At 35.1% G+C, this 27,863-nt stretch overlaps 1 protein-coding gene and 1 pseudogene across 1 annotated transcript in view; both read left to right on the top strand.

Moving 5' to 3' along the window:
• Positions 1–973, top strand: part of LOC129420327 (uncharacterized) — a 29,602-nt gene extending 28,629 nt beyond the window's left edge. The window contains exons 14-16 of the mRNA XM_073867210.1: positions 19–178; positions 343–445; positions 528–973. Coding sequence (XP_073723311.1) covers positions 19–178; positions 343–445; positions 528–562 — 298 coding nt within the window. The 3' untranslated portion in view covers positions 563–973. The remainder of the gene's footprint in view (positions 1–18; positions 179–342; positions 446–527) is intronic.
• Positions 974–3,416: 2,443 nt separating this feature from the next.
• The window catches only part of LOC141363731 (uncharacterized), a 77,335-nt pseudogene continuing 52,888 nt past the window's right edge, over positions 3,417–27,863 (top strand).

Here is a 27,863-nt window from a genome sequence, read left to right as displayed (position 1 = left end):
AATCCTCCTTATCCTCAGGTGTCCAAATCCACATGATAACACCGTGAAGATTCTTCAGAATGGTAACTCAACATCCAGCCGTTTCTCCTTCAGGATGTTTGTCTTCAGCGCAGACTCCACTAAACTTTACCTGCACTGTGCTGTTCATCTTTGTCTGGCCAACAATAACTGCACAACTGTGAGTTTATAAACTTTAGCAGAACTTATGTACTGTAATGCTTCTGATACTGAGTAGTTTCGTTTTTGCGTATAAATATTAGATTTATTATAATGTTTCTCTGGTAAACATTCATTTGACATGTATAAGGTGATATATATATTTAATCTCTCTCTCTTTTTCAGTCCTGTGTCTCTGGATATCAGCGGAGGGCTCGCAGGTCTCTGGATTTCCATGACAGTTCCTCCATCTCCATGGGTCCTCTGATCGGGGCTGGTGGAGAAACAGGTGAATATTTCAGAGGATTTTCTGATTTATTTTATTTGTGGATCAATAACATTTACCTTTACATTATATTTCCTCTTCACAGATATCTCAAATCGAATAAGGATGCCTGGGGCTTAGTGTCTGTGTCGTTCTCTGATGGTGTTGTTTGTTTCTCTCATGATTTTTTTCACCTTCCTTCAGTAGATTTCTAGAAAACATGAATAACATTAACATATCATTTAATCTCATTTTAATTGATGTGACTCTGATCGTAACTTTCTAAAGGTTTCTTTATTTTGTAACTGCTATTATAATCAATAGTAATGACATATATATGAAATAAGATTTTAATTATTTTATAATGCATTAACCTTCAGATGAAGTACAGGAATAAAGAGCATCAGACTCGTGTTTGTTTAAATCATGCAGAAGATCATAAAAGAGTCTGTTTGATCTCTTATCAGTTTTTCTGCATCATAACTGCCTGTAGTTTCTGTAGTTTTGTCTTTTAATCTTTTCTTTTGAGTAAAAAGAAGAACATTAATAATACTGATCATAGTGTTGTCATTATTACTTCTGTACAATCTGTGGTTTTGTTATTTTCCATAGTGATGCTACTGACAATAATTTGTATGAGATAAATTTTTTCTTTTAAAAAAATGTTGTTTAACTGGTTAAAATACTTTATTCTTATCTGTAAAGGGTAAAATAATGATCTTGTATTGTTATAGCACTCGGTCTGATGAAGAGAAACTTCAGTATACAGTATCAGTCAGTTTCAGATTTAAACCAAACATTTATCAGTGTAACAATTTTGTTGTACACCTCATAGTGTTAATTCACTGTGAAATAATCTTTGCTGCCCTGAATTTGTTTAACTCAGATTTACAAGTAATTTTAACTTACTATTTTTTATCTTGACAAGAGATGAGTTGCTACAGACATATTTCAACTATATATTTTTTAAGTTAAAATAACGAATCTCTATTCAAGATAAATAATAGTAAGTTGAAATGACTTGTAAATCTGAGTTGATTAAACAAAAACTTACGACAGCACGGAAGTCACTGGATTTAAATGTCATGACGTTTATGAATATTTAGTTTCATATTTACATTCATCTGTTGCTGTATAAAATATTGGGTCCGCTCTATATGATCGGCAGTGGTTGAGTGCTTCATGTAGGTTGTCTACAAATTGGAAGGTTGGTGGTTCAATCCCCAGCTCTGCCTGACCAAGTGTCGAGGTGTCCTTGAGCAAGACAACAAACCACAGCTGCTCCTGATGAGCTGGATCGCGCCTTGCATGGCTGAAACTGCTGTCGGTGGGTGTATGTGAAGCGCTTTGGATGGCCATTGGTCTATAAAAGCGCTATGTAAATGCAGTCCATTTACCATTTTTGAAATATTTTCTTCATCATTCAAATACAGACAGGATGAGTGCTACAAACCATCTTTGGTTACAAATAGATTTTGATAAAACCAAGAAGTGTCTGTCAGTCTGTCGATGGTTGGGTAAAATCTACAAGACAATTTTAAACTTAAAAAGCAAATAGTCTGTCAGTAATGTAGTCGTGTAAGTCTGGAGGAATCTTGATCAACTAGTTTCAACAATTACCTGTAACCTTCATTTATTGTTTAACTGGCAGCACAAACTTCATTTTGGGAACTTTACATTGAAGTTGCTTAGCAGCATTTTTATCTGCTTTTGTTTCCTGAAGTAAGCACATATTTCTTCTGTTCATTTGAAACCATGAACTTTAATCACACAAGCAAAGAAAACACAATGAACATCACAATTGAATTGAATTCTGATGCTATAGTTACAACAAAACAACAGGGACTTTATTCTTTATGTCCTTTACATTGCTGCCAAACTTGTTGTTGAGGTTACACCAGAGCAGATTAAATACAACAATAAAAAGATTGTATGTAAACACACATTCGAATACACATTTATAAATCTGCTACATATCTATGAATAAATAATTCTACTATTGTTATTTAATGTTATTTATTTATTTTTGAATAATCCATGTGCAAAACACCAGACAGCTGCACTAAACAACTTGAATGAGCAAACATAAAGAAACACATTTCATAAAGCAATTTATCATAGTTTCCAGTATCTTTACCAATATATAAGGCTATATATCAAATCAGGTATTGGATTGTACATTTACATTTCATGTGTTTCATATTAGCAAATGATCATAAAAAACTGACTTTTAGAAAGTGCAGGACACAAAGAAAGTAAAGTGAAATAGTGAATTTCTCTGAATGTAGTGTTTGATTCCCTTTCAATAGCAGAAGCCTGAATGATTACTTCATAAGAAAGATGATGTTTCTGCAGATCATTAACAAGATCTTACAGATTAATTACATACTATAGGCAGGACATTTTTTGATATTTTTAATAATAAAAAAAAACATTATTTAGCGACAATTAACATTTGGTAAATGCATACATGCATGCTTTGTTCAACTGAGGATTGAAGGGTTCAGTTTCAGAGTCCTTTATTGACATTTTAATCAGACCTAAATCTTCATATCTTATATTTTCATATCTGACAGACAGCATGAGAGTTTATGTGTGGCCTGCGGTGCTGATATCTTGTGTGGTGTAAATGTCTGTAATGGTGAGATTTCCTGTAAAGTTTATTTAAAACAGTATTTGTTTACAAGATAGAAAGCTTTTATAAACTTGAGAGGAAATTAAATAGATGTGCTTTAACTCTATATAAGTTAATAATGACAAACCAAGTTAGCCTGATAGCCTTCAATTGTAAAAACTTTGTGTGTTTGTGTGGGAATTAGTACCTTATTCATTTATTCAATCACCTTTATTCATGACAAGACTAAGAACAAGGAAGCAAACTTTAAATAAGAAATATATTTGTCTCATGAAGAGAAAGTATTTAAAGTATTGTTAAGTGACTGTCTATAGTTCCAGTAAATCTCCACCCACATTTATGTATAAACACACAGATTTGAACACCTGTCACGTCACTGTTCTGCTTCATCTGTTGAAGAGAAAATCTCAGTGATTTTGCTCTGCAGTAGATTTTCATCACAGGTTCATTTCATTCTCATCATGTTTACTTTATTATTTTTAATGAATCTGTTTTGTTGTGTAAAATATATGTCTTTAAACAGTGTATTAAATATAAAACATGATTTATGTGCAGATGCAGGTTTGTCACAATGAGGTTTTTAATCTCATTGTCTGTGTGTCTGCTGGTGCTGTTTAATGGTGAGTGTTTAACACATCTTTAAATACACAACTGATAAATCTGTCTTGTGTTTGAGAATGATTAAAACATGTAAAGTATTAGTTCCAAATATTATAACTTATGATCATTACACATATTTTGTATTCAACAGGTGAAATAATCAATGGACGAACAACAGGTACTGTGATCAATCTTCTACACTTCATATAATCTTTACGATAATGACATTTGTTTTCTTGCTCTCCTTTGCTAGTCAAAGAAATGTTGTTTAAAAAGGGTTATTAATAAAGATATGAATCATTCTTAAAAAATATTGTTCAAATATAATTTAAAAAAGTATTGTTGATTTTCTATTGTTGATTTTTCTATTGTTATATTTTACCGGTGAAATAATCAATAATCAACAGTTGGATTAACAACAACAACAACAAGTGTACCAACAACAGGTACTGTGATCATTCTTGTACACTTCATATAATCTTTACTATAATGACATTTACTTTATCTTTTGTTTCCTTGCTATCTATTGTCAGGGTTACAAATATTAAACATTATTAAATATATATAGGCTATATTATGTTAAAATATATTATTTTTGAAAGTGTTGTTGATTTTACATTTGAAATTAAACTTTGTTATTTTTTACAAGTCCACAACAGAGTTTTGTTTCAGAAGGTTAATAAACATTGTTATTTACAGTAACTGGACAAAATACAATTTTTGTTGATTTAGTTTTTTTTTGCATTTAAATTTTACAGCAACAAATCATTTATTTCAAACTATTTCTTAAAATTTAAGCTGGAACAAAAGTCATTGAGTCATTAATTTTATAAATTATTAGTTGATTAAAACATTTGAAAATATAGTGAGACTAAATGATATATAAATAATAAAAATAATAATCCAAATATTTGAATATATTTGAGTGTTATTATTACTTTGGTTTCATTGATGGTTTATTAAACATAAAATGCAGTTCTGTTTGCCAAGCTTAATTTTATACATACAAACAAGTTTATACATTATTTTTATATATTTATTATTTTTCATCCACCCTAAAGCAAGATTGCAGTGAATTAACATTCAATGAATGTGACCCTTGAATGCTGTTCATATATTTCCCACCTCAAAACCGGAAATAATGTTTGAATTAATAAGCATTAAAACATTAATGTAACAATTGATTTTGTAACATTGAAACATTTAGGGCCCTATTTTAATGATCTAAGCGCATTGTCTAAACGGGCGTGTCCGATTCCACTTTTGAATATTTTAACGAAGGGAAAAATACTTTATGCGCCAAGCACACAACCCAATTGGGTTGTTCCTATTCTCATAATGAATGATGGGTGTGTTTTGGGCGTAACGTGCTATAAACCAATGAGAGTCTTAGCTCTCATCCCATTTAAAAGCATGTTGTGCCTGGTGCCATGCCAAATCCCTATTTAGGAAGCAGAATTTGTAAACTGAAAAACTAAGCTGAGAAAGAAGACCACCAGCTTAATATTGATATTAAAAAATTTATATTAATAAATGTAAATGAATGGATAGCTTACATGTTCTGTGTTATCTCAAAACATAATTTACAAATATGCAAAAAATGCTGTTTGTACAACAAACAAGAGAGCAGGGCCGGCCCTGGCCAATTTGCTGCCTTAGGCAAGATTTCACCTGGTGCCTCTAGAATCACAGACAATTATGTTCCGATCATTTTGTTTATAAACTTACACAGAAACAAACTGCACAGCTTTGTCTTGTTTTTCTTTATTTTGAAAATACCCACACAATACCCTGTCAGGCATTTGATCTTGACATTGTTAAAGGGGTGGTTTAATGGTATTTCAAGCTTTCTGACTTATTAACACAGTTATAGAGTTGTTTCCTCATGCTAAACGTAGGCAAAGTGTCAAAACAGCAGTTGGGCTTGTTTCAGAGTATTTCTGTGCCGAATGCACTTCGCCAGGGTTTGTACAAGTTTCGGCTAGTTTTTTTCGTATCACTTCTTTATATGGGCTTCCGCCGGAAAACTTCCCCCGGAAAACCCCGCCCAGCCGTCAATCAGCGGGAGACGCTAGAGCTTGCTAACAGCTTATCACGCCACTCAGCTTTGTTTAATTTCAAAAGTCAACAATGGCACAACAAGAAGTGTGTTTTTGGATGTAAGGAGAAGACATCCAGCCTTATGGAAACAATGGATATAGTTTATTATCCGGATTAGCAGCGGAGTTTTGCGTGTGTGTTTGATGCGGTGGATTTTCAGAACCGGGTCATGACGAGTTACACGTGGTAAGTAAGACTTCTGTCTTATGTTGGAAATAGGCGCGTGTATATTATATAAATGACATGAACATGTAGTGAATCATAAGTTAAAACAGTGTTGTATAGTGTTGCATGACTCGTACTCGCTCCTCCTGCGGTAGTAACTCCTCCTCCTTCATTTTTTCGTACGTTATCGGAAAGATTCGGTAAAGCTAATCTTTCTTTTATAAATCTGATTAAACTAAAGACTCTTCAGAGATATAAAGGATGTCATACTACTCTATAGGTACTCCAGATTAAAATCAGACATGCAGAAACAGCGTGTGTTACGTGAGCTTTAAAATCTTATCTTTTTACAAGTTTTAACACTGTACATTTAACTTCAAATATTTAATTTTGTATAAGAAAACAGCTGTTATTAATGAATTATTAGTAGCATATTGTAGTGTCTCGGGAGATTGTGCACATTGTTGAACAGCTCTGCGGCTATGCTGTACTGAGGCGGCAGTTTGAAGTGTGGACCCGGAATTCAGCGAACGTCAAGAGCAAGAAAACGGAGGCAACAATCAAACAGAGAGGCGGGATTTGCATGGCGTTGCGCGGACCATGTTTGAATTTCAATGTTTCTGGCCAGAGATACCAACTTGTTCACTTTGTCTTAGTGCTAAAGACCCGCTTTGATGGAGTACTGGTGGCACATATGCACAGATATTTATGTGCAAACTATTGGAAAGCGGAGGAGTCATTAGTTAAATAACGAAATTATAGCTTTTAAATAGAAGAGTAACATATTTTTTGTAAAGAGTTCAAAAGTGCACAACTCTTCTCAAGGGTTAGAAAGCTATACTTTTCCCCTTACATGCAACCTATCGAAAAACGATGAGTTAGTTGGGTTAGTAAAATAACGAAATTATAGATTTAAGTACAACATAGTATTTATATAGGCCTAAAAAGAAATGTTGAAATAAAAAGTGCAGAACCCTTTTTAGGTGGAAGTAATAAAGTAAAGTAACAAATAATAATTATATAATAACGAATAATAGTTTCCAATAGGTTGCACGTAAATATCTGTGCATATGTGCGCCCAGTACTCCGTCAGAGCGCATCTTCAGCACCGCGGCGACAGTGGCGGATGCAGAACGTGACATATGGGTGGGCATGGATTAAGTCCGGGTGGGCCTGAATCTATGGGTGTCACTTTTAAATAAGAAACTATAACAAGTCTATAAAATTCGTCAAGACTTCAGAACACTAATTTAAACACCATACACACAGACCCGAACTGCACGTCACATTTTTGACATTATTGATATTTTAAATTGTAATGCAACGTGACATTAATTAAGCCTTTTTGGTAAAAAGCCTACAAAAAAGAACCTGCACACAGTGACAGGAAATATAAATGAACCCAAAAAAACCTTATACTTTTTTAAATAACCTATTAAAGTGTTTAAATAAATACGGCTACTAAATGCTTAAAATGAAGCTTCTAACATCATATTCTCTTCATGCAAATCACTAAAAATATATTTTCGTTCTCACAAATTTAAGTTAACTTACTAAATAAAGAAAGAAAAAGGGAATTGCTAGAATAATGTTAGACTCTGGGGTTAAACGAAATGACAAATAAATAAACATTTAATATACTTTTTGATGAGCACAAGAGCAAGCCTACTCGTGAAGAGCGGAGCCGAGGAGCGCGTATATCAGACGTGAACGAAAGGAATAATGGATTGAATGCTTTCACTTAATTTCCTGACAGTTTCACTTGTTAGTGAGGATATTAATGACTAACAAGATGACGCCGAATTACATACAATATAATTACCTAACTAAATCTGAGAGAATGCAAACACATTACAATATTTTTTCCTCCGCCCGACGGGCAGGGCGCATAATTTTTTTTAGCCCGACAGAACGGGTAGATTCGCCATAGCCCCGGGACTTCGGGGTAGCAATTTTGCGAGTCCTGCATAGGTTTGTTTTGTTGAAAGACTTTCTTTAAAGTGAATTTCGTTTTGTATAAATTGTATCTTAATATTAATCAATGTTTAATCAAACAATTGCCTCGATTTAATAAATAAGAAGCAAATCAAGAACGTCTGTGGTGTGGATTGAAGTGAACCCACTATAATTCCGCAGCCTACACGTCTTTCTGCTTTTAATGCATTTCTTAAATTAATGTCTCAATTACACAGTAGGCTTATAGGTTGTTATGATAGGCTATTTGTTGCTTAAAAGCAATAGGCTATATTGTATAAAGTGTAGCAAAAAACGTGGCGTGACTTATAGTGCTGAGTTAGAGAGCTGGTATGGCTCTCGGTATAGGCTATCAAACAACATCACTGTGATCAGATGTTTTCTTTGTATTTTTTACCCCGCTGTCATATTTGTTGTGTGTTTATGTTATTGAGAGGAAAGCGCGCAGCACATATTTATAACGTGTTGTTATTCAAAATACGTTTTCCACTTGCTTGCAAAAAAGGTCTCAAAGTGATCATGGCTGAAAGCTGCTCGGGAATATTTTTCTCATTAACCATAATGTAACGCAACATTCAACTGCTTTATAATAGTTTTTAGTTATCAGGCTTACTTATAATTTTACTGTTTTTAACATAACATGCAAAAGATAAAATACACCACATAAAGAAGTATACATGTCTAACTATACAGAGTAGTATTTTTTACATTTCTGATTGGGCGGGCCAGCTGTCAATCTGGGCGGGCCCAGGCCCGCCCAGGCCCGCCCATAGCTCCGCGCCCGCGCGGCGAGCAGCCAGCACTCCAATGCGCAGCTTATTAATACCAAACAAAGTGGGCAGGTTGTTATTTCTGTCCAGAAACATTGAAATTTAAACATGGTCTGTGTAACATTATGTAAATTCTGCATCTCGGTCTGTTGTTTCCGTTTTCTTGTTCTTGACGTTCGCTGAATTCTGGGTTTGTGTTTTGAATTGCTGCTTCAGTGCAGTATAGCCGCGGAGCTATTTAATGAGCACGATCTCCCGAGATATATGCTACTAATAATTCATTAATAAGTGCTGTTTTCTTTTGCCAAATAAATATTTAAAGTTAAATGTGTATATACATATATTAATAAAAATAATAATTTGGGCGCACGGACGCCCCAAGGGGTCTGCGGCGCCCTTAGCATTTGCCTATTCTGCCTATGCCAAGGGCCGGCCCTGCAAGAGAGAAAAGTTTACAAACATGTGTACAGTCAAGTTTTAAATGGAAGGAGGATAAAACAAACATGCATTGGGAAAATTAACAATTGATTTATTTATACTATATTTTATATAGACGTGTAAAACCATATTTTGGCGGATAGTTTCTTTACTGTCATTGTTTCAGTTTGCCTTCCCGTTTATTCTTAATAATTAATGTTAAACGAACTTGGCTTGCTGTTCTTGAAGGCAGCTCAAATCTTGGTGTCAGGTATTGGACAGATGAACCCAATAGCGGACGATGAGGGGTTAAACAAAAAGACTTTAAATGATAAACAAGACAAAACAAAGCCCACGTGGGGGCAAACAGCATTACACAACATATGACAGAGACTATAAACTACACTTGACTAACAATTTGACATAAAACTAGACTAGATACTAACACGCGACTGGAATAAACACAAACAGGACAAAATGATCTAGCACAGGACAAAAGACAAGAGGGGATTAAATAGGAAAAACTAAACAAGATAACAAGGAAAAACAGGTGAGGGGAATGAACTAATGATTACAATGAACGTTGAGAACAAGGGGGCGGAGACAAGAGACGAGACGCCGAAGGACGAGACGAGACATGACTCGATACACAAGGTCATGAGCCTTTACATAGAACATGAGACTGCCAGAACCCTGCCATGATGACAAGACATAATATAAAACAAGACTCTATGGCAGGATCCTGACACTTGGTTGGGCTTGAGCCACAAACAGAACAGAAGAAAAATGCAATGAAAGAGGAAAGATGGCAGAAGAATTGCGGCTGGGCGTGGAGGCATGGACACTCCCATTTACCATATGCTTTTAATGATGATTGACACAGGACGGTTTAGGTTCCTTTCAAACCTACATTAAAAGTGTAGCCGTTAAAATATTATTACTGCAGTAAAAGAGTTCATTTTGATCATGGTGCCACGATCGCTGGATAATTCTGAAGATGTTTTACAGAAGAATAAAATAATTACTTTTCAGTCATTTGCGATGTCACACAATTGAACGTCTTCCCGTATTTACATGATTTGCGAGGTACGTTTGCAAAAGGTTCATAAAGTCATACCTTTGCAATTCTTTGATTGGTTGTGTTTTAGAAGTACTGTATGCTCAAACTCTAATGACAGCAATGTGATCGCCGATGCACTGATAGAGATAAAGAGAGACATCAAAAAAGAGAAAGTGCAGCTCTGTACAAAAGTGGAAATGATTTATGTTATTTCAAGTTGGCTCTTAAAGTGCAAAATACCTGATTAAGCTATTACGTAGCTATTATACTAATTTTTTTCGGGACGTTCTTGCGACCCGGTGGCAACTTGTCCACGACCTGGTACTGGGTCGCTACCCGGTGGTTGGGTCCTCTGCTTTGGAGTGGTATTACATCCTTTATATCTCCGGGGAGTCTTTATTTTTTATCAGATTTGTAGGGGACAGATTGGCTTTGCGGATTCTTTCTGATAACGTACGAAAAAATTCGGAAGGAGGATTTACGAGCTGTAGAAGGAGCAAATCACATGTGATGCAACTTAGGATTCACTACATGTGTCATTTATATAATATGCACTCACTGGCCTATTTCCAACATAACACAGAAGTTTACTTACTGCTTGCAACTCATGACTCAGTTGGGACTTTTTAATGAAATCCAGCTTTAAACAAATACACAAGCAAAACAAAGCTGCTACCGTGGATAAACAAACTATATCCACTGTTTCCATGATGATGGCTTTTCTCTCCTTACATCCAAAAACACACTTCTTCTTTCATGTCATTGTTGAGTCTTGATGTAAAACAAAGCTACGCATGAAGCCTGTAACTTATGCTGTGTTTCAGGCAGGTTTTTGAGCCCATAAATTACAACTTCAACTCACGACTCACGACTTTGTAATGTTCCAGGCAAGTCACGCCAAACTTCCTGAGCGCAAGGAATTTACATCACCTTAACATGTCCATGCGGCGATATACTTTCATGACATACTTATTGTTTTAGACACATAACATTGTAATACATAATCATGTGTATTATTTTTATATTATTATTAATTTGACTGCAACGTTATATTGTCCTAAAGTGTATTCCTACCATGTACCACTTGCAGAAACACTGCATCCGTGGGGGCCGCCATTGTTGTTTTGTATGGTTTCGCGGGCTATGTGACGTCAGAGATTACATTGATCTAGTACGAGTTCACGGGTGGGAAGTCACGGGTTTAACTGCCGTTCCAGTACACTTTCAGGGGTAGAAGGTTGGAAAAACACGGGTTACAGGTTGCCTCGAACACGGCATTAGCGTCCTCGGTTCTCACTCTCCCCCTGATTGACGTGTGGGTGTGGTTTTCCGGGGGAAGTGGCCATAAAAAGAAATGATACGTATAGCTTACCCCTAAAATGTCAGCTGAACCCGTATTCGAAAAAAAACCTGCCGAAATACTCTGTAACACATCCAACTGCTTTTTTGACACTTTGCATTTATTTAGCACTAGGAAACCAACTCTTAAACTGTGTTAATAAGTCAGAATGCATGAAATAACGTTGACCCCCCCCCCCCCAAATTCAACCAAAAATCTACTTTTTTCACATTTTGCATTTACCTCAAAATCAGTCCGTATGCATTCCGACCAGGGGGCAACCTTCTGATCTTTCTGATGAAGCCATTCGGAAGTAACTTAAACTGCACTTCATCGACAGGCCGCTATAGAGACTGGCTCCAAAAGGGAGTCAATCACATAGACCTAAAACTTTAGAGCAGAAATTAATATGTTTACAACCTGGTGCAAAAAGTGATTTTGGTCTATAATAAAGCTAACTTTGGCCTTCATGGCAACTGTGAGGGGGGTGAATTTTTTGTCAAAGTTAAGTCATTCGTTTAAATTATATTAAGCCTTAAAGTTCTGCATAATTAAGGGGGTGGCTGCTTGATTGCCACTGCTGTTCGCTTAGCTCCACCTATTTGGCCATTTTCGTTTATTGGGGAGTAACATGCAGTGAAGCATTTGCCAAGATGGACGACCGACTCCGCCCACTTTTAGATTCAAAAACGCTCTTCAGAAACCTACTATTGACGTCAAAGACATGTTTTTAAAACAGTCTATGATTCAGACTCATTTAGACTGCACAGGTCACATTTCGAGGCTGATGTTACTCATTCGATGTTTGAATGCAGTCTCTGGAGCATGTAACTGGGACACTGTTTATCAATTTATATTCATTCTTCCCAATTCACCTGCTAAATTCCATCCTAAAAATTATTTGAAATATGAATTAGTATTTCCTTAATATCATAGTGTTGAAATGGATATCCTTTAAGTACCTGTATGGTCTACTCTTTCCAGTGAAAATTCGCTTGCACACGAATGCAATCCATTATTAACACTATATCGTACAGTTTCAATGTCCTTTTGTTTGTGGTCACTTTACAGAGTCAGTGAATGTCTATCTTCTCATGACTTTCTTACATTCTTTTCTCTCAGTATCTTCAACAGTCAGCTCTGACCCATGCAATAATTACAACATTATTGATGACTATTGGAGAGACATACACCAAAACTACTACCAGTATGATCATAATGACACTACTGTTGAGTGGAACGGCTGGTATCGGCTGTATTTGAATGGAGAAAGTGCTCAGATGTCTGAATGGTGTGTGACTAATATGGGATGTGGTGGTTATACTGGACTGTATCTCAGCGGTTCTCATCCAAGACCTGAAGATGGAGTGGTGACCCGTGAGGTTGTTGGAAACAGTTTGTGGTGGTGGTACTACAACCAGTGTGGTCAGTACAGCTCCAACCCCATCCAAGTCAAAGCCTGTTCAGGAGATTATTATGTCTATGAACTCGTCACACCAAATGTGTCACTGCCAATGCCTTCATACTGTGCAGGTAAAGATATAACTCTTGTGATGTTTAGATAGAATTTCTTTATCAATATGAGGAGTTAAGTGTGCATTGAAAGATTTAAAGTAAACCACAGTGAAAGATTTTCAGAATTTGTCAAGCAAGCAGAGTACAGACTAAAAAATGTCAGTTGTCAGTTAGCTTTTTTGTTTCAAACAAATAATGAGTATCCCTTCAACATACAGCATGTGCACTTTGTGTTTTATGTGCATAGATAATATGAATGAGTTCTAAAGATTCTAATGGTGCTTTTACTAACATCTCTTTTCTTCATACTGTGCAGTTGCTTTCAGCAGCATCAACAATGATCCCTGTTACAACTATGAGTCTCTGGATCGTCCCTGGAGAGCAACAACTGAAAGTGGATTGTACATTTGTGATGATTATTTCTCCTGGAATGGCTGGTACAGACTTTATAATTATGGAATGAACATCCAAATGGCAGAGAGCTGTATTAATGGATCCAGCTGTAATGCAGGCCTGGGTCTGTCACTCAATGGTCCTCATCCTCAGATAGAAGATGGGGTGGTGACCCGTGAGGTCTGTGGGTCATATTATTGGAGTGGTAGCTGCTGTGATGTGAAGTCAGAACCCATCCGAGTTAAAGCCTGTCCAGGAGATTACTATGTCTATGAACTTGTAAAACCAATAAACTGGTGTTCAGGATACTGCACAGGTATAACTATTCCCATTTATTCAAATGTTTTAAAGTTATTTTAGTCTTGTCTTTAATTGCATTTTCTCTTTAGATCTTAACACTACTTCAGAGGTGATTTCCACAACTCCAGCTATATTTACTGGATCCACCACCACTCCTGGTAGGTTTCAATAAAAAGCATGTGTAATGTAGACCTCATGCAGGCTAGTTTTGAATTGACCTTGTTCTCAAATCACTCTCATGTTACTTTAATGTCATACCCCAATCTGTCTGTGCAGCCACATTCAGGCAAACACACGTCTTTGTGAGACAAGCCGCCGTACATCACACCCTTCTGTTCTGAGCTTGTTTGAGTTTATTTACAGCTAAAATAAGTTCATGTGTTGTATTTGAAATTGCTGAATGAATTGACGTGAAAGGGTTTTCTCTGCAGCTCTGCTGAGCTTCTAAACACATATCAGACAATCAATTTAATTGAGTAATAATTTTGAAAATATCTAATTAGTATTTTTATATAGTTATTTTCAATTAGATTTATGATATGCCAATTGCTCGGTTGTGAAATCAAGTCTCTTGTTGAAATATAACTTTATTGTGATCTCAGGTGATCCATGCTTAAGCTACAACATACTGAATGACTACTGGAGAAACACACAGGATTACTGGTATTGGTATGGATATGTAAATGGACATGATGACACCATTGAAAAATGGCATGGCTGGTATCGACTCTTCCTCAATGGATCAAGCGCTCAGATACCTGACTGGTGTGTTCCTTATATGCAATGTGGAGGTTTCAGTTCTCTGTGGCTTGCTGGTTCTCATCCTGGAGTAGAAGATGGAGTTGTTACTCGTGAAGTCCACGGCTCTTATTATGATCAGTGCAGTCAATTCACATCAAACCCAATCCAAGTCAAAGCTTGTCCTGGAGATTATTATGTCTACAAATTCACCAGACCAAACTTAGAGATCCCAGTCCCTACATATTGTGCAGGTACATTTATCGTGTTTATAGACTTTGTGACCTTTAAAGATAATGTACCCTACATGTATTGTTTTTCTGTAAGCAATTTTATATCTGTATGCAGTATAATCTACATTTATTAACGCACTCTCTCTATGTTTACTCATAATAGTTGTTTATAGCACTCCAAGTGTCGACCCCTGTTACAGCTACACCAGTCTGGATGAACCCTGGAGATCCACTGATAATTCTGTATATAACTACTACAATTCTTATGAGCCCTACATCAACTACTACTATAGCCCTTGTGATTATAATGTCAACTGGAACGGCTGGTACAGACTTTTCCTCAATGGTCAGAGTGCTCATATGCCAGAATCATGTGTTAGTGAAGGGATGTGTGGCACTTATAACCCACTGTCACTCAGTGGAGGTCATCCACAGCTGGAAGATGGAGTGGTCAGACGACATGTCTGTTTGTCCTCATGGCAAGGATGCTGTGGTTATGAATCTCATCCCATACAAGTCAAAGCCTGTCCAGGAAATTACTACGTTTATGAGTTTGTCAAACCAATATTCTGTTCTGCTTACTGTGCAGGTAAACAATTTACTCATATGCACTTTAAAATTTGACTTTTCTAGGATTTCTTTCCTACCTTAAACTTTATTTTACAATGAATAGGACTCAGAATGTAAGACTGTATCTGTGTGTTGTATGAATGCATCTCTTTCATCTCATATTTGTTCTCCTCTCAGTTCCGACTGATCCGTGTCCTTCGCTCAACTGTACTGAAGATGAATATTGTGGAGAGAGGAGCGGTGTTTACGGCTGTTTCTGCAAAAACAACCAAACCAGATCTGATCCTGACTCTTTTGGTTAGAATCATTTCTCAACAGTTCTAATGTAAAACTTTATTTCCTAATGCTGACCATCACTTTTTATCTTTCAGATATCACTGAAACCTGTGAAAGCAGTACAGGAAATATATCTATATCTCGCTGTCAGCTCTTCGAAGCTGGTTTTTCAGCAAGCGATCTTCATCTCAATGATCCCAGATGCAGAGGAACCATCCAGAATGGCCGAGTGGAGTTTAGTTTTGATAACAATGGACACAACTGTGGTACAAATCTTATGGTAAGACTCAATATCTGTACAGTAGGGATGGGTGATTTTATTCACATTTGATGAAGTTATATCAAGGTGCAGTATGTAGGTTTTAAATCATTTTTAGTTAGAAATGTCGAAGTGAAAAGTTGTTGATATAATTTGATTATTTCAGCAGTTTTACAACATGTATTTCAGTGTACTAGTCTGAATTGAATGCAATGAGATAGACAGGTGTTTCCAGCAACTTTATTCTGTTCTGAACACACAACATGTGTTAGTGCTTGAATCACAAACTAATGACACTTTTATACCAGATTGTTTTAATAATGGTTAACTATTCAGTAGGGATGTGCATCGATGCATCGCGTTTCCAATAAAAAGGCCTGTCTAAAATCAATTCTGAATCGTAAGGCTCTGATTCAGTGTTTCATGCACAGCTTGTGCATGTACTACGGCTCCGTGATCAGTAGGAAGTCCTTATCACTCTAAAATCCCTATGAGTTTGAGTCGTTTATAACGTGCACTTAAAGGGATACTTCACCGATTTAGCATTCAGCTTTGTATCTGTAGAAACCCGGCAGTATTACTGAATGACCATGTTTCCCTCCCTCATTTCCCCCTGAGAGGAGAGATATCTGCATTTTGGTTCTGCAAAAATGTCCTCCGATGATGTAAAATGACGATTTTTGCATCATCGGAGGACTTTTTTGCAGAACCAAAATGCAGATATCTCTCCTCTCAGGGGGAAATGATGGAGGGAAACATGGTCATTAAGTAATACTTCTGGGTTTCTACAGATACAAAGCTGAATGCTAAATCGGTGAAGTATCCCTTTAAAAAAGCAACACTTGTCAAACACAATCATTTAAAATATTCTTTATTATCATGAAAATACCTGAAACAATCTGAAGAACAGCGATATAAATATGCCTCTAGATATTTCCTAGAATAGTGTTAGTAATGCTACTTCTTCTGTGGCACAAATGGTGTTTCTAAGCGAGAGCGCCCCCTGGCTTTTGGATGTGGCTGCATTTCACCGTAATTCATTCAAATTCATTCATTGAGAAAACGCGCATTTGCCCATTTAATTGTCACAACCCTACTATTCAGTCACTAAGTGTGTCATGTAAAAATTTAACTGTTTTACGCAGTGGACATTTTTTATACATTTGTAAGATGCAAAAACATACAATATTTAGAAAAAAGCACAAATGTAACCACAACATTACAGGTGCCAAACACAGTATTAAAACATCCAAATGAGATGGTACAAGTTGATACGATGGGCACCTTATATTGCCATGAGATTGGCTGCATTCGAAATTGTGTATTGTGACTAGATGAAGCATCTACTGCTTTATTAGTTCAATAGTACATTTTATATAATATGTGTTGGGTACCGTATGAATACATTCTGGACTCATTATTGTCATGTGACCCATATGTTCTTTGACCTATGACATAAAACAACTGTCATAATTTACTCAAGTGTGGTTAAACTTACAAATTAACTGCAAGGAATTAATGCATTTTTACAAAAAGTTAGCAAATCCCTCAGTGAATAACTCGTAGCTCAGTGAATAACTCGTAGCTCAGTGAATAACTCGAAGCTCAGTGAATAACTCGAAGCTCAGTGAATAACTCGAAGCTCAGTGAATAACTCGAAGCTTAGCAAAGTATTTAAAGCTTAGAGAATCTCTGGAAGCTCAGTGAATCTCTCAAAGCTCAGTGAATCATTCGGAGCTCAGCGAATCACTTTAATATAGAAAACATTATAAAATAAAAGATTTAAAAAGTTTAAAAATGGTTATTGTAAATCATTTTACACGTTGTGTAAAACAGCTAGATTTTGTTGCCATCCCCCTCAGCCCAACTATATTTAGTACTACAATAATAACTATACACAGTTTACCACTGTGTGTTTTATTTGATTACATGTTTATTAGAGTTGATTTATTTGTATTAATATCTAAATGTACATGTTTGTAATCCACAGGCCAATGGCACTGATATCATTTATGAGAACTTTATTATGAGTGGACGTCAGTCATCTGGAGACATCATCAGCAGAGAGAGAAATCTGCAGATATCTTTCAGCTGTGCTTACCCACAATTCCAAACACTTTCTATGATAGAAATCAACCCAGTGGAGACGTGAGACTCCATGTCTACTTTGACACACATATAAAAGACAATCAATATACAAGAATGATACACAACTATATTGCATTATAACTGATCTATGTTGTTATTTTTCCAGCGTTATGCACCAGACCCTTCCTGCTGGTCATGGGATGTATCAGGTCCGAATGATCCCATATCATGATGTTGGGTTCTCTCAGCCCTTCAATGGAAGTGTGGATGCAAACCTCAACCAGGAGATTTTTGTTGAGGTTCGTGTTGATGGGGTTGACAGTCGACAGTTGGTGACAGTGATTGACACATGTTGGGCTACACCTGTGAATGATCCAGATTACAGTCTGCGCTGGGATCTCATCACTGGAGAGTAAGAGACAAACATTTCTTTGTGTTTGCTGTAACGTGTTTAAAGACATTTAAAGGGTTCAATAAATAATCCTCCTTATCCTCAGGTGTCCAAATCCACATGATAACACAGTGAAGATTCTTCAGAATGGTGTCTCAACATCCAGCCGTTTCTCCTTCAGGATGTTTGTCTTCAGCGCAGACTCCACTAAACTTTACCTGCACTGTGCTGTTCATCTTTGTCTGGCAAACAATAACTGCACAACTGTGAGTTTATAAACTTTAGCAGAACTGTAATGCTTCTGATACTGAGTAGTTTAGTTTTGATATAAATATTAGATTGATTATAATGTTTCTCTGGTAAACATTAATTTGACATGTATAAGGTGATATATATTTAATCTCTCTCTCTCTCATCAGTCCTGTGTCTCTGGATATCAGCGGAGGGCTCGCAGGTCTCTGGATTTCCACGACAGTTCCTCCATCTCCATGGGTCCTCTGATCGGGGCTGGTGGAGAAACAGGTGAATATTTCAGATGATTTTTCTGATTTATTTTATTTGTGGATCAATAACATTTACCTTTACATTATATTTCCTCTTCACAGATATCTCAAATCGAATAAGGATGCCTGGGGCTTAGTGTCTGTGTCGTTCTCTGATGGTGTTGTTTGTTTCTCTCATGATTTTTTTCACCTTCCTTCAGTAGATTTCTAGAAAACATGAATAACATTAACATATCATTTAATCTCATTTTAATTGATGTGACTCTGATAATAACTTTCTAAAGGTTTCTTTATTTTGTAACTAAGCTATTATAATCAATAATAATGACATATATGTGAAATAAGATTTTAATTATTTTATAATGCATTAACCTTCAGATGAAGTACAGGAATAAAGAGCATCAGACTCGTGTTTGTTTAAATCATGCAGATCTTAAAATAGTCTGTATGCTGAAGATGAAGATCTTTGATCTCTTATCAGTTTTTCTGCATCATAACTGCATGAAGGTTTCTGTAGTTTTGTCTTTTAATATTTTCTTTAAGGTATAGAGAACATTAATAATACTGATCATCATGTAGTCATTATTACTTCTGTACAATCTGTGGTTTGTTATTTTCCATGGTGATGCTACCAACAATAATTAGTATGAGATAAATCTCCTTCTACTTTAATTTTTAAAGAATGTTGTTCAACTGATTAAAATACTTTATTCTTGTCTGTAAAAGGTAAAATAATGATCTTGTGATGTTATAGGACTCGGTCTGATGTAGGGAAACTTCAGTATACAGTATCAGTCAGTTTCAGATTTAAACCAAACATATTCAAACATTTAGCAATTTAACATTATTGTTACGACTCATAAGTGTCAATACACAATGATGCATTAAATTTGTTTAATTAACTCAGATTTACAAGTAATTCAACTCACTATTATTTCTCTTGACAAGAGATGAGTTGCTACAGCTTATGAAATGAAGATGCCATATTTCAACTATAATGTCTAGTCAAGATAAATAACAGTAAGTTGAAATCTTAGTTGATTCAACAAAAAATTATGGCAGCACTAAGTCACTAGATTTAAATGTCATGATGTTTATAAATATTTCGTTTTTTAGGATATCACTTCTGTCTGTTTATCTCAGAAAATCCCTCTTTCGCTCTTTAAATAAAAGTTTTCATTAGATTAATATTTTTCTATCTATTACTGTATAAAAATATTGGGTCCGATCTACAGTATATGAGATATTTTTGAAATATTTTCTTCATTATTCAATTACTGACAGGATGATTGCCACAAAACCATCTTTTGATACAAATTATTTTTGATATAACATCAAAATGGATTCTGATAAACCAAGAAGTGTCTGTCAGTCTGTCAATGGTTGGGTAAAATCTACAAAACTGTTTTTCAGTGCAAACTTAAAAAGCAAATAGTCTGTCAGAGTGATGTAGTTGTGTAAGTCTGGAGGAATCTTGATCAACTAGACTGTAAAAAATAATATGCCCCATCTACTCAATAAAATTGTGGCAACAGATTACAAGCAATATCATTAATTACATTTAACAAATCAAAATTGATTTAGATTTTGTGAGGGTTTGGCGGACAAATGAACCCAAGAGCAGACGATGTCGGGGAAAAACAGAAAACACTTTATTTGACAACAAAACAAAAACCCACGAGGGGGTATGAAACATGAAACACTTGACAGATAACACTACAACTTGACTGGGTAACTAGACTCTAAATGTACAAACAACACGCGAACACGACACAACACAAAAATCCTGCACAGAACTAAAGATAAACTGACATTAAATAGAAGAAAGCAAACAAGATAACGAGCGGGAACAGGTGATGGGAGAAAAACCAATGATTACTAATAAGCAGGAGAACGAGGGGGCGGGGTCACAGGACAAGACACCGGAGGCACATGCCAAACACAAAAACAAGGCATGAACCTCCACACAAGGCCAGGGACTGCCAGAACTCTGCCACCATGACAAAATACAAATATAACAAAACTTCAAGGCAGAGTCCTGACAAGATTTACTCTATAAACTCCTTAATATTAACATATTCAAAAAGCCAAACTGCAATTTGCAATTAAAAATTTTATTAAAATTTAAACAAAAATATTGGGTATACTAGACAAAGATCTAGCACTATACAATAAAAAATATTATGCCATATCTACTCAATAAAAGTGTGGCAACAGATTACAAGCAATATCATTAATTAAATTCAACAAATAAAAATTGTTTTAGAATCACTCCATAAACTCTTTAATAGTAACCCATTCAAAAAGGTAATCTGCAATTTGCAATTAGAAATTAATTTAAATTTAAACAAAATATTGGGTATACAGGACAAAGACCTAGCACTATACAATAAATACTATTCAATTATACTATTTTAATTTAACATCATCCATTAATATTTTTATTAGTAATGAGTATTATATCTGATTTCAGAATGACAGACAAAGATGAATCAATTCTTATTTTATTGCAGTCAAAAGAACAGTAAAGCATCTCATTTTAATGATGTATTTGTAACAGTGTAAACTTCAAAAAGTATTTTACAGTCTTTAAAGAAAACTGTCCACATTTCCCGACGAAAGGTCCCATGTTTGTGTTCTGTTACATTGATTCACACCCAGAAAATCAGAAAGCAGTTTAGACTTACTGTACTGTAATCAGTTCATAAACTTTGAAGAATCCAGCTCCAAGAAAAGTTTCTGAAACACCTGAAAAGATGCTTGGGATACTGGAGATTCAATGCATAGATCCAATCCAATGAGGATAAAGCATGCCCTGGGAACACCTTTAAAGGGCCATTTCACCGATAGGAACATTAATCTTTATGGAAAGTGAGTCATATTTGTAGTCAAAATGTAACATAAATGTACAATTTTGTGCCTATTTGACAGAGAAAAGACAAAATGTGACTTTAGAGCACATTTGTATGAAAAACTACAACTCCCACTATGCACCACAATGCACAGCTCTGCAAGCCACTCCCATTAATCGGAACACGGCTCAGACATGCTATTATGTACATAAATGCCACGTTAGTAAAACAAAGAAAATAGCCACCACCACTGTGTCTGACAGACACCAATCATGATTTACTTTTAAACGTGATGTTACATTGTGGTACACACAATAACACTCTGGCCTGGTGTGTAGCAAAGTCTTATTCAAACAGTAACGTGCGGTTTCAGATCCACAGTACAAATGTCTTTCCAAGTACTTAAAAAAAGTGTATGCATTTTAAATGTTTATTTAGTTTTACCAATTTTCTTTTTGTGTCTTGTTTACTGTAATTACATTTGTGTTATTATTGGCCTCACTGCTCTCACAATATAGACATATAAAACACCGCTCAGATATGCTATTGTGTACATAAATGCCACGTTAGTATAACAAAGAAAATATAAACACTCACTTTAGTCAGACGTCCATTTATCCCTGCATCCTCCACACAAACGCGTCCCCTGCATAATATCTCCACAGACGCGCTGCCTCAGCTCTTGGAGCTTGTGCTCGTAAACCGAAACATGTCTTTGAAATAAGCACGCGACCAGAAACATTCACAAAACAAACGTCCATATCCTTATCTGATCCAGAAATGTTAAACCGAAAGCAAACGGCGCGAGTCCGTCCAAGCTTATATACTCCGCAGCGCGTCTGCTCGTAAACCGAAACATGTCCGTGAAATAAACATTCCAAACGCGCGCAAAGTTCCTCTCTTGCATAGAAACCTTCACCAAACAAACGTCCATATCCTTATCTGATGCAGAAATGTTATAAAGAAGCCACACAGCGAGAGAACAGGCAAGCTTCTCTACGCAGCAGAGGCCGATGGTTGCTGCTTCTTCACCGGGCTCCTCTACCCAGCCGACGCCCAGGCTCCAGCCTACTCCTCGGGCTTCTGTTCCTACATCTGCCTCAGCTCTTTGCAGTATTGTGGCTCATAAAGGTGCAATGTACAGCGGATTAGAGCATCACGCTTGTAAAATCACCCTCTTCCATGTAATATTGATTAACTTCCACTGTTATTGTAACATGAATTCTGGCTCGCTCCACAACTTCTGTTTAGCTTAGCTTAGCATAAAGATGGCGGCTGGTCGTTTTTTTTCGGTCTGTGTTCGTATATTTTCGTAAGTCCCACCCACTTATCTGTAATTGGTCTGAAGTGTGAGTGGGTCCCACCCATAGCCCCCACCTTGGAAAAATGAGGAATGAGTGTCTGTAGTCTTTCACACTCAATAGAGATACAGGATTTCCTTCTTTCAATGACGCAAAATGACGATTTTTACATCATTGAAAGAAGGAAGTGCCTCACTGAAATCAGTATTTCTCCCCTCTCAGGGGAAACTGAGGGAATGGTGCACGACCATTCAAAAACATGACTGGGATTCTAACGGTACAAAGCTTAATGCAAATGGGTGAAGTTTCCCTTTAAGGCCTCGATAACAATTCCAGCATCCCTTGGGCTTCCACTCCTAGAAGATCCATTCTTTACAATTACAGCCATCACAAGCTGCTCAAGTCCCGCCTCTTCATCTTTATCCTGCAACATTAAACAGCAAATATGTCTTAAAACCTTTATAAATGTATACAGCTTGAGTATTGAAATAATCCACACATTAAACTTGTATATTAAAATGTTTTAAAGAAAACTGGAAGATATGTGCAATGAAGTTCATCTGAGTTTGTGGCTTATTAGGTGTGTTTGAAATATGCAGTAATATTGAAAACTGATAATAAATTCTCATTGGAATTACAAATAATATCAAAAAATGTTTGAAAAGATATATAATCTATATTTATAATTAGGGCAAATCTTTTCCCTACATTTTTTTCTGTCACACGATAGGATACAGTCACATTTTATTTGTTAACCAAGTTACTCACATGTGTAACTATATACACACACATAGACTATATACACAATATAATATGTACAATATATTTATTTAATAATATTCCTCACCTTTTGTTGTGAATAAAGTTCTCCCTCAGCAATGTTTCACATTGCCTGCAGGAAGCTGCAGTACGTTACAGGCCTTCATGAACACACAATTTAGATAATAGGTCGCGAAATTAATAATAATAATAATAAATGTTCAATTTACATTATGTAGAAAGCTTAAACATTTTAAAAAGACAACTTATACATCTAATATCTTACTCACCTTTTGTGGAATTAAATGAATAATGTTATATTTCCCCTCAGTAATGATACTGTACTCTTGGGAAAATTTAACACAGGGCGTCGCAATTGAGCACACAATTAATTTACAGCGGAGAATAGTTTTGCATTACCAATTTATTCGAATACTTTGTGGATATAATTAACACAAAACTAAATAAAGCGAAAAAGACCGCAGTAAAGTCACATTTATCTTTAAAACACGAACCAAGCGAGCGAGCGAGCAGAATTTGTCATAATAGATACATACATATTACATATCTATGAGAGTTAGTGATAAGAGAACCCACCCGTTCAGAGGAACAGTATGATTGGTCCGTTTTTCTGTCACTCAAAATGAGTTGCATCTGGACCACCAATCGCAGCATGCGAATCGACGAATGCATCCTAGATATGCGACCTCCTGGGTCCTAAAGCTGAAGTTACGTCCAAACCCAGTTCATATTAATCCTTATTGTAATTAATATTACAAATTACAAACAAATTATACAAAGAAACACTGCTTATAGACTTATAAGACCAAAGATTGCCCGTTAAATTTACCCGAAATGAATTTTTTTTCTTTTTTTTTTATTAGAGAACATATGAACATCAATACAGAAAACAGGCATCAAAATAGAAACTTCCAAAGTTGAATAACAAAATAGTTATAAAAATAAAATAGAAGACATTCACAGGACGCCAAATACAGACTCATAGACATTAACAATACATGTACCTTTTACATTTTTAACAAGTTTAAGAGACTTTATTAAATGATTGATAATTTTAGGGGTAATTTTGAAGGCAAAAAATTACAAGTCAAAAGAAAGTCAAGACCACCCACAATCTTAAAAACATTATGGGGAATAAAAAACCATATTGAGTCAGGGGAAACAACACATTTTTTAACCCAATTGATCTTAAAGGTATTATTTATATCTACATAATCTAGCATTTCAAGTCCTCCTTCAGATTTCCTACCCGCTAACAGATTTTGTTTAAGGTAGTGGTGTTTATTTTTCCAACAAAAATTGAACAGTAATTTATTAATATCGTTACATGTTGAATCATGAACAAACAAAGAAAGACCAGGAAAGATAAATCTGGACAGACCTTCTGCCTTTGTTAACAAAACTCTACCTAGCATAGATAAATCCCTCCTTAACCAATTATCAAAAATCATTTTTGTTTTCTTAATTCTGTTGTTGAAATTAGATTGTTGCCTAACTGTCAAGTTTTTGGATATATAAATTCCTAAATATTTAATACATTCTTTTACTGGAATGTTGAGTAAAGATTGTTCAGATGAATCATGTACTGGAAGAATTTCACACTTTGTGATATTTAAGTGAAGGTTTGAATTAAATCAATTGCATTTTTTATTTGATTCTTATCCTTCAAAAATAAAGTTGTATCATCAGCCAATTGCGAAATTTTTATTTCTCTATTAAATAATGTAATACCATGAATATTTGGACATTTAACTATATTAATAGAAAAAAGCTCCACGACAAACAAAAACAAAAATGGGGAAATTGGACAACCCTGCCTCACACCTCTATTAATAGGAAATCTTCTAGAAGTATTATTTTGTAATATAACTGAACTATTAATTCCTCCATAAAACATTTTAACAGTTTCAATGAAATTATTACCAAAACCAAATGTATGTAAACTCTGTAACAAAAATGTATGATCGATTGTGTCAAATGCCTTATAAAAGTCTAAAAACAAAATAAAGTGCGTCTGAGTCAATAAAGTGGTTATAATCTAACAAATCTAATACAAGCCTGATATTAGAACTAATGTGCCGTTTTGCTATGAAACCAGTTTGAAATTCACTAATTATATTATTTAGGTCACTTTTTAATCTATTTGCATAAACTAATGCTAAAACTTTATAATCCACATTTAATAAAGTGATTGGTCGCCAATTGTCAATAATTAAAGGGTCTTTGTCTGGTTTTAAAATTAAACTAATAACACCTTGTTTCATAGTTGTACTCATTTTTTTATTTTCTAAACATTCCTTATACATGCTATATAAGGGGTTTTCTACCAGTTCCCAAAAGGCACAGTAAAATTCAGCGGTTAAGCCATCAGGCCCAGGGGATTTTCCTTTTTTTCAGAGAAGAGACAGCTTTATAAATTTCTGCTTTGGTAATATCATTCTCACACAATTCTCTGTAATCATTAGAAACTGTCGGAACAAAATTCTTTACAGATTGTATGAAATTACTTATTTTTTCATTATCAGTTTGGGAGGAATAAAGTTTTTCATAAAAAGAATACACAAAGGATGCTATATCTGAAGGATTACTGGATATTCTATCATTTATTTTTAAAGATGAAATACTATTTCTTGCATAATTTCTTTTTTCTAAAGAAAAAAAATAACTAGTATTCCTTTCCCCTTCCTCAAACCATTTGGCTCTTGATCTTACATAAGCTAATGTGCCGTTTTGCTATGAAACCAGTTTGAAATTCACTAATTATATTATTTAGGTCACTTTTTAATCTATTTGCATAAACTAATGCTAAAACTTTATAATCCACATTTAATAAAGTGATTGGTCGCCAATTGTCAATAATTAAAGGGTCTTTGTCTGGTTTTAAAATTAAACTAATAACACCTTGTTTCATAGTTGTACTCATTTCTTTATTTTCTAAACATTCCTTATACATGCTATATAAAGGGTTTTCTACCAGTTCCCAAAAGGCACAGTAAAATTCAGCGGTTAAGCCATCAGGCCCAGGGGATTTTCCTTTTTTTCAGAGAAGAGACAGCTTTATAAATTTCTGCTTTGGTAATATCATTCTCACACAATTCTCTGTAATCATTAGAAACTGTCGGAACAAAATTCTTTACAGATTGTATGAAATTACTTATTTTTTCATTATCAGTTTGGGAGGAATAAAGTTTTTCATAAAAAGAATACACAAAGGATGCTATATCTGAAGGATTACTGGATATTCTATCATTTATTTTTAAAGATGAAATACTATTTCTTGCATAATTTCTTTTTTCTAAAGAAAAAAAATAACTAGTATTCTTTTCCCCTTCCTCAAACCATTTGGCTCTTGATCTTACATAAGCTAATGTGCCGTTTTGCTATGAAACCAGTTTGAAATTCACTAATTATATTATTTAGGTCACTTTTTAATCTATTTGCATAAACTAATGCTAAAACTTTATAATCCACATTTAATAAAGTGATTGGTCGCCAATTGTCAATAATTAAAGGGTCTTTGTCTGGTTTTAAAATTAAACTAATAACACCTTGTTTCATAGTTGTACTCATTTCTTTATTTTCTAAACATTCCTTATACATGCTATATAAAGGGTTTTCTACCAGTTCCCAAAAGGCACAGTAAAATTCAGCGGTTAAGCCATCAGGCCCAGGGGATTTTCCTTTTTTTCAGAGAAGAGACAGCTTTATAAATTTCTGCTTTGGTAATATCATTCTCACACAATTCTCTGTAATCATTAGAAACTGTCGGAACAAAATTCTTTACAGATTGTATGAAATTACTTATTTTTTCATTATCAGTTTGGGAGGAATAAAGTTTTTCATAAAAAGAATACACAAAGGATGCTATATCTGAAGGATTACTGGATATTCTATCATTTATTTTTAAAGATGAAATACTATTTCTTGCATAATTTCTTTTTTCTGAAGAAAAAAAAATAACTAGTATTCCTTTCCCCTTCCTCAAACCATTTGGCTCTTGATCTTACATAAGCTCCCTTGGCTAAATCTGTATAAAATTTATCTATTTCTAAATTGAGGTTATACAATTTAGATTTTTCGTCATCTGACAGTGCATGTTGCTTAATTAAAGTATTAAGTTGATCTGTTATCTCTGTAATCTTTCCCTCTTCTCATAGCAATTTCTCTTACTTTAAATTTAAAA

This window comes from Misgurnus anguillicaudatus, chromosome 4 (assembly GCF_027580225.2).
Source record: "Misgurnus anguillicaudatus chromosome 4, ASM2758022v2, whole genome shotgun sequence".
In the NCBI taxonomy this organism is placed as follows: domain Eukaryota; kingdom Metazoa; phylum Chordata; class Actinopteri; order Cypriniformes; family Cobitidae; genus Misgurnus; species Misgurnus anguillicaudatus.
The sequence above is the reverse complement of the archived record's forward strand: the minus strand, read 5'-3'. Positions and strand labels throughout refer to the sequence as shown.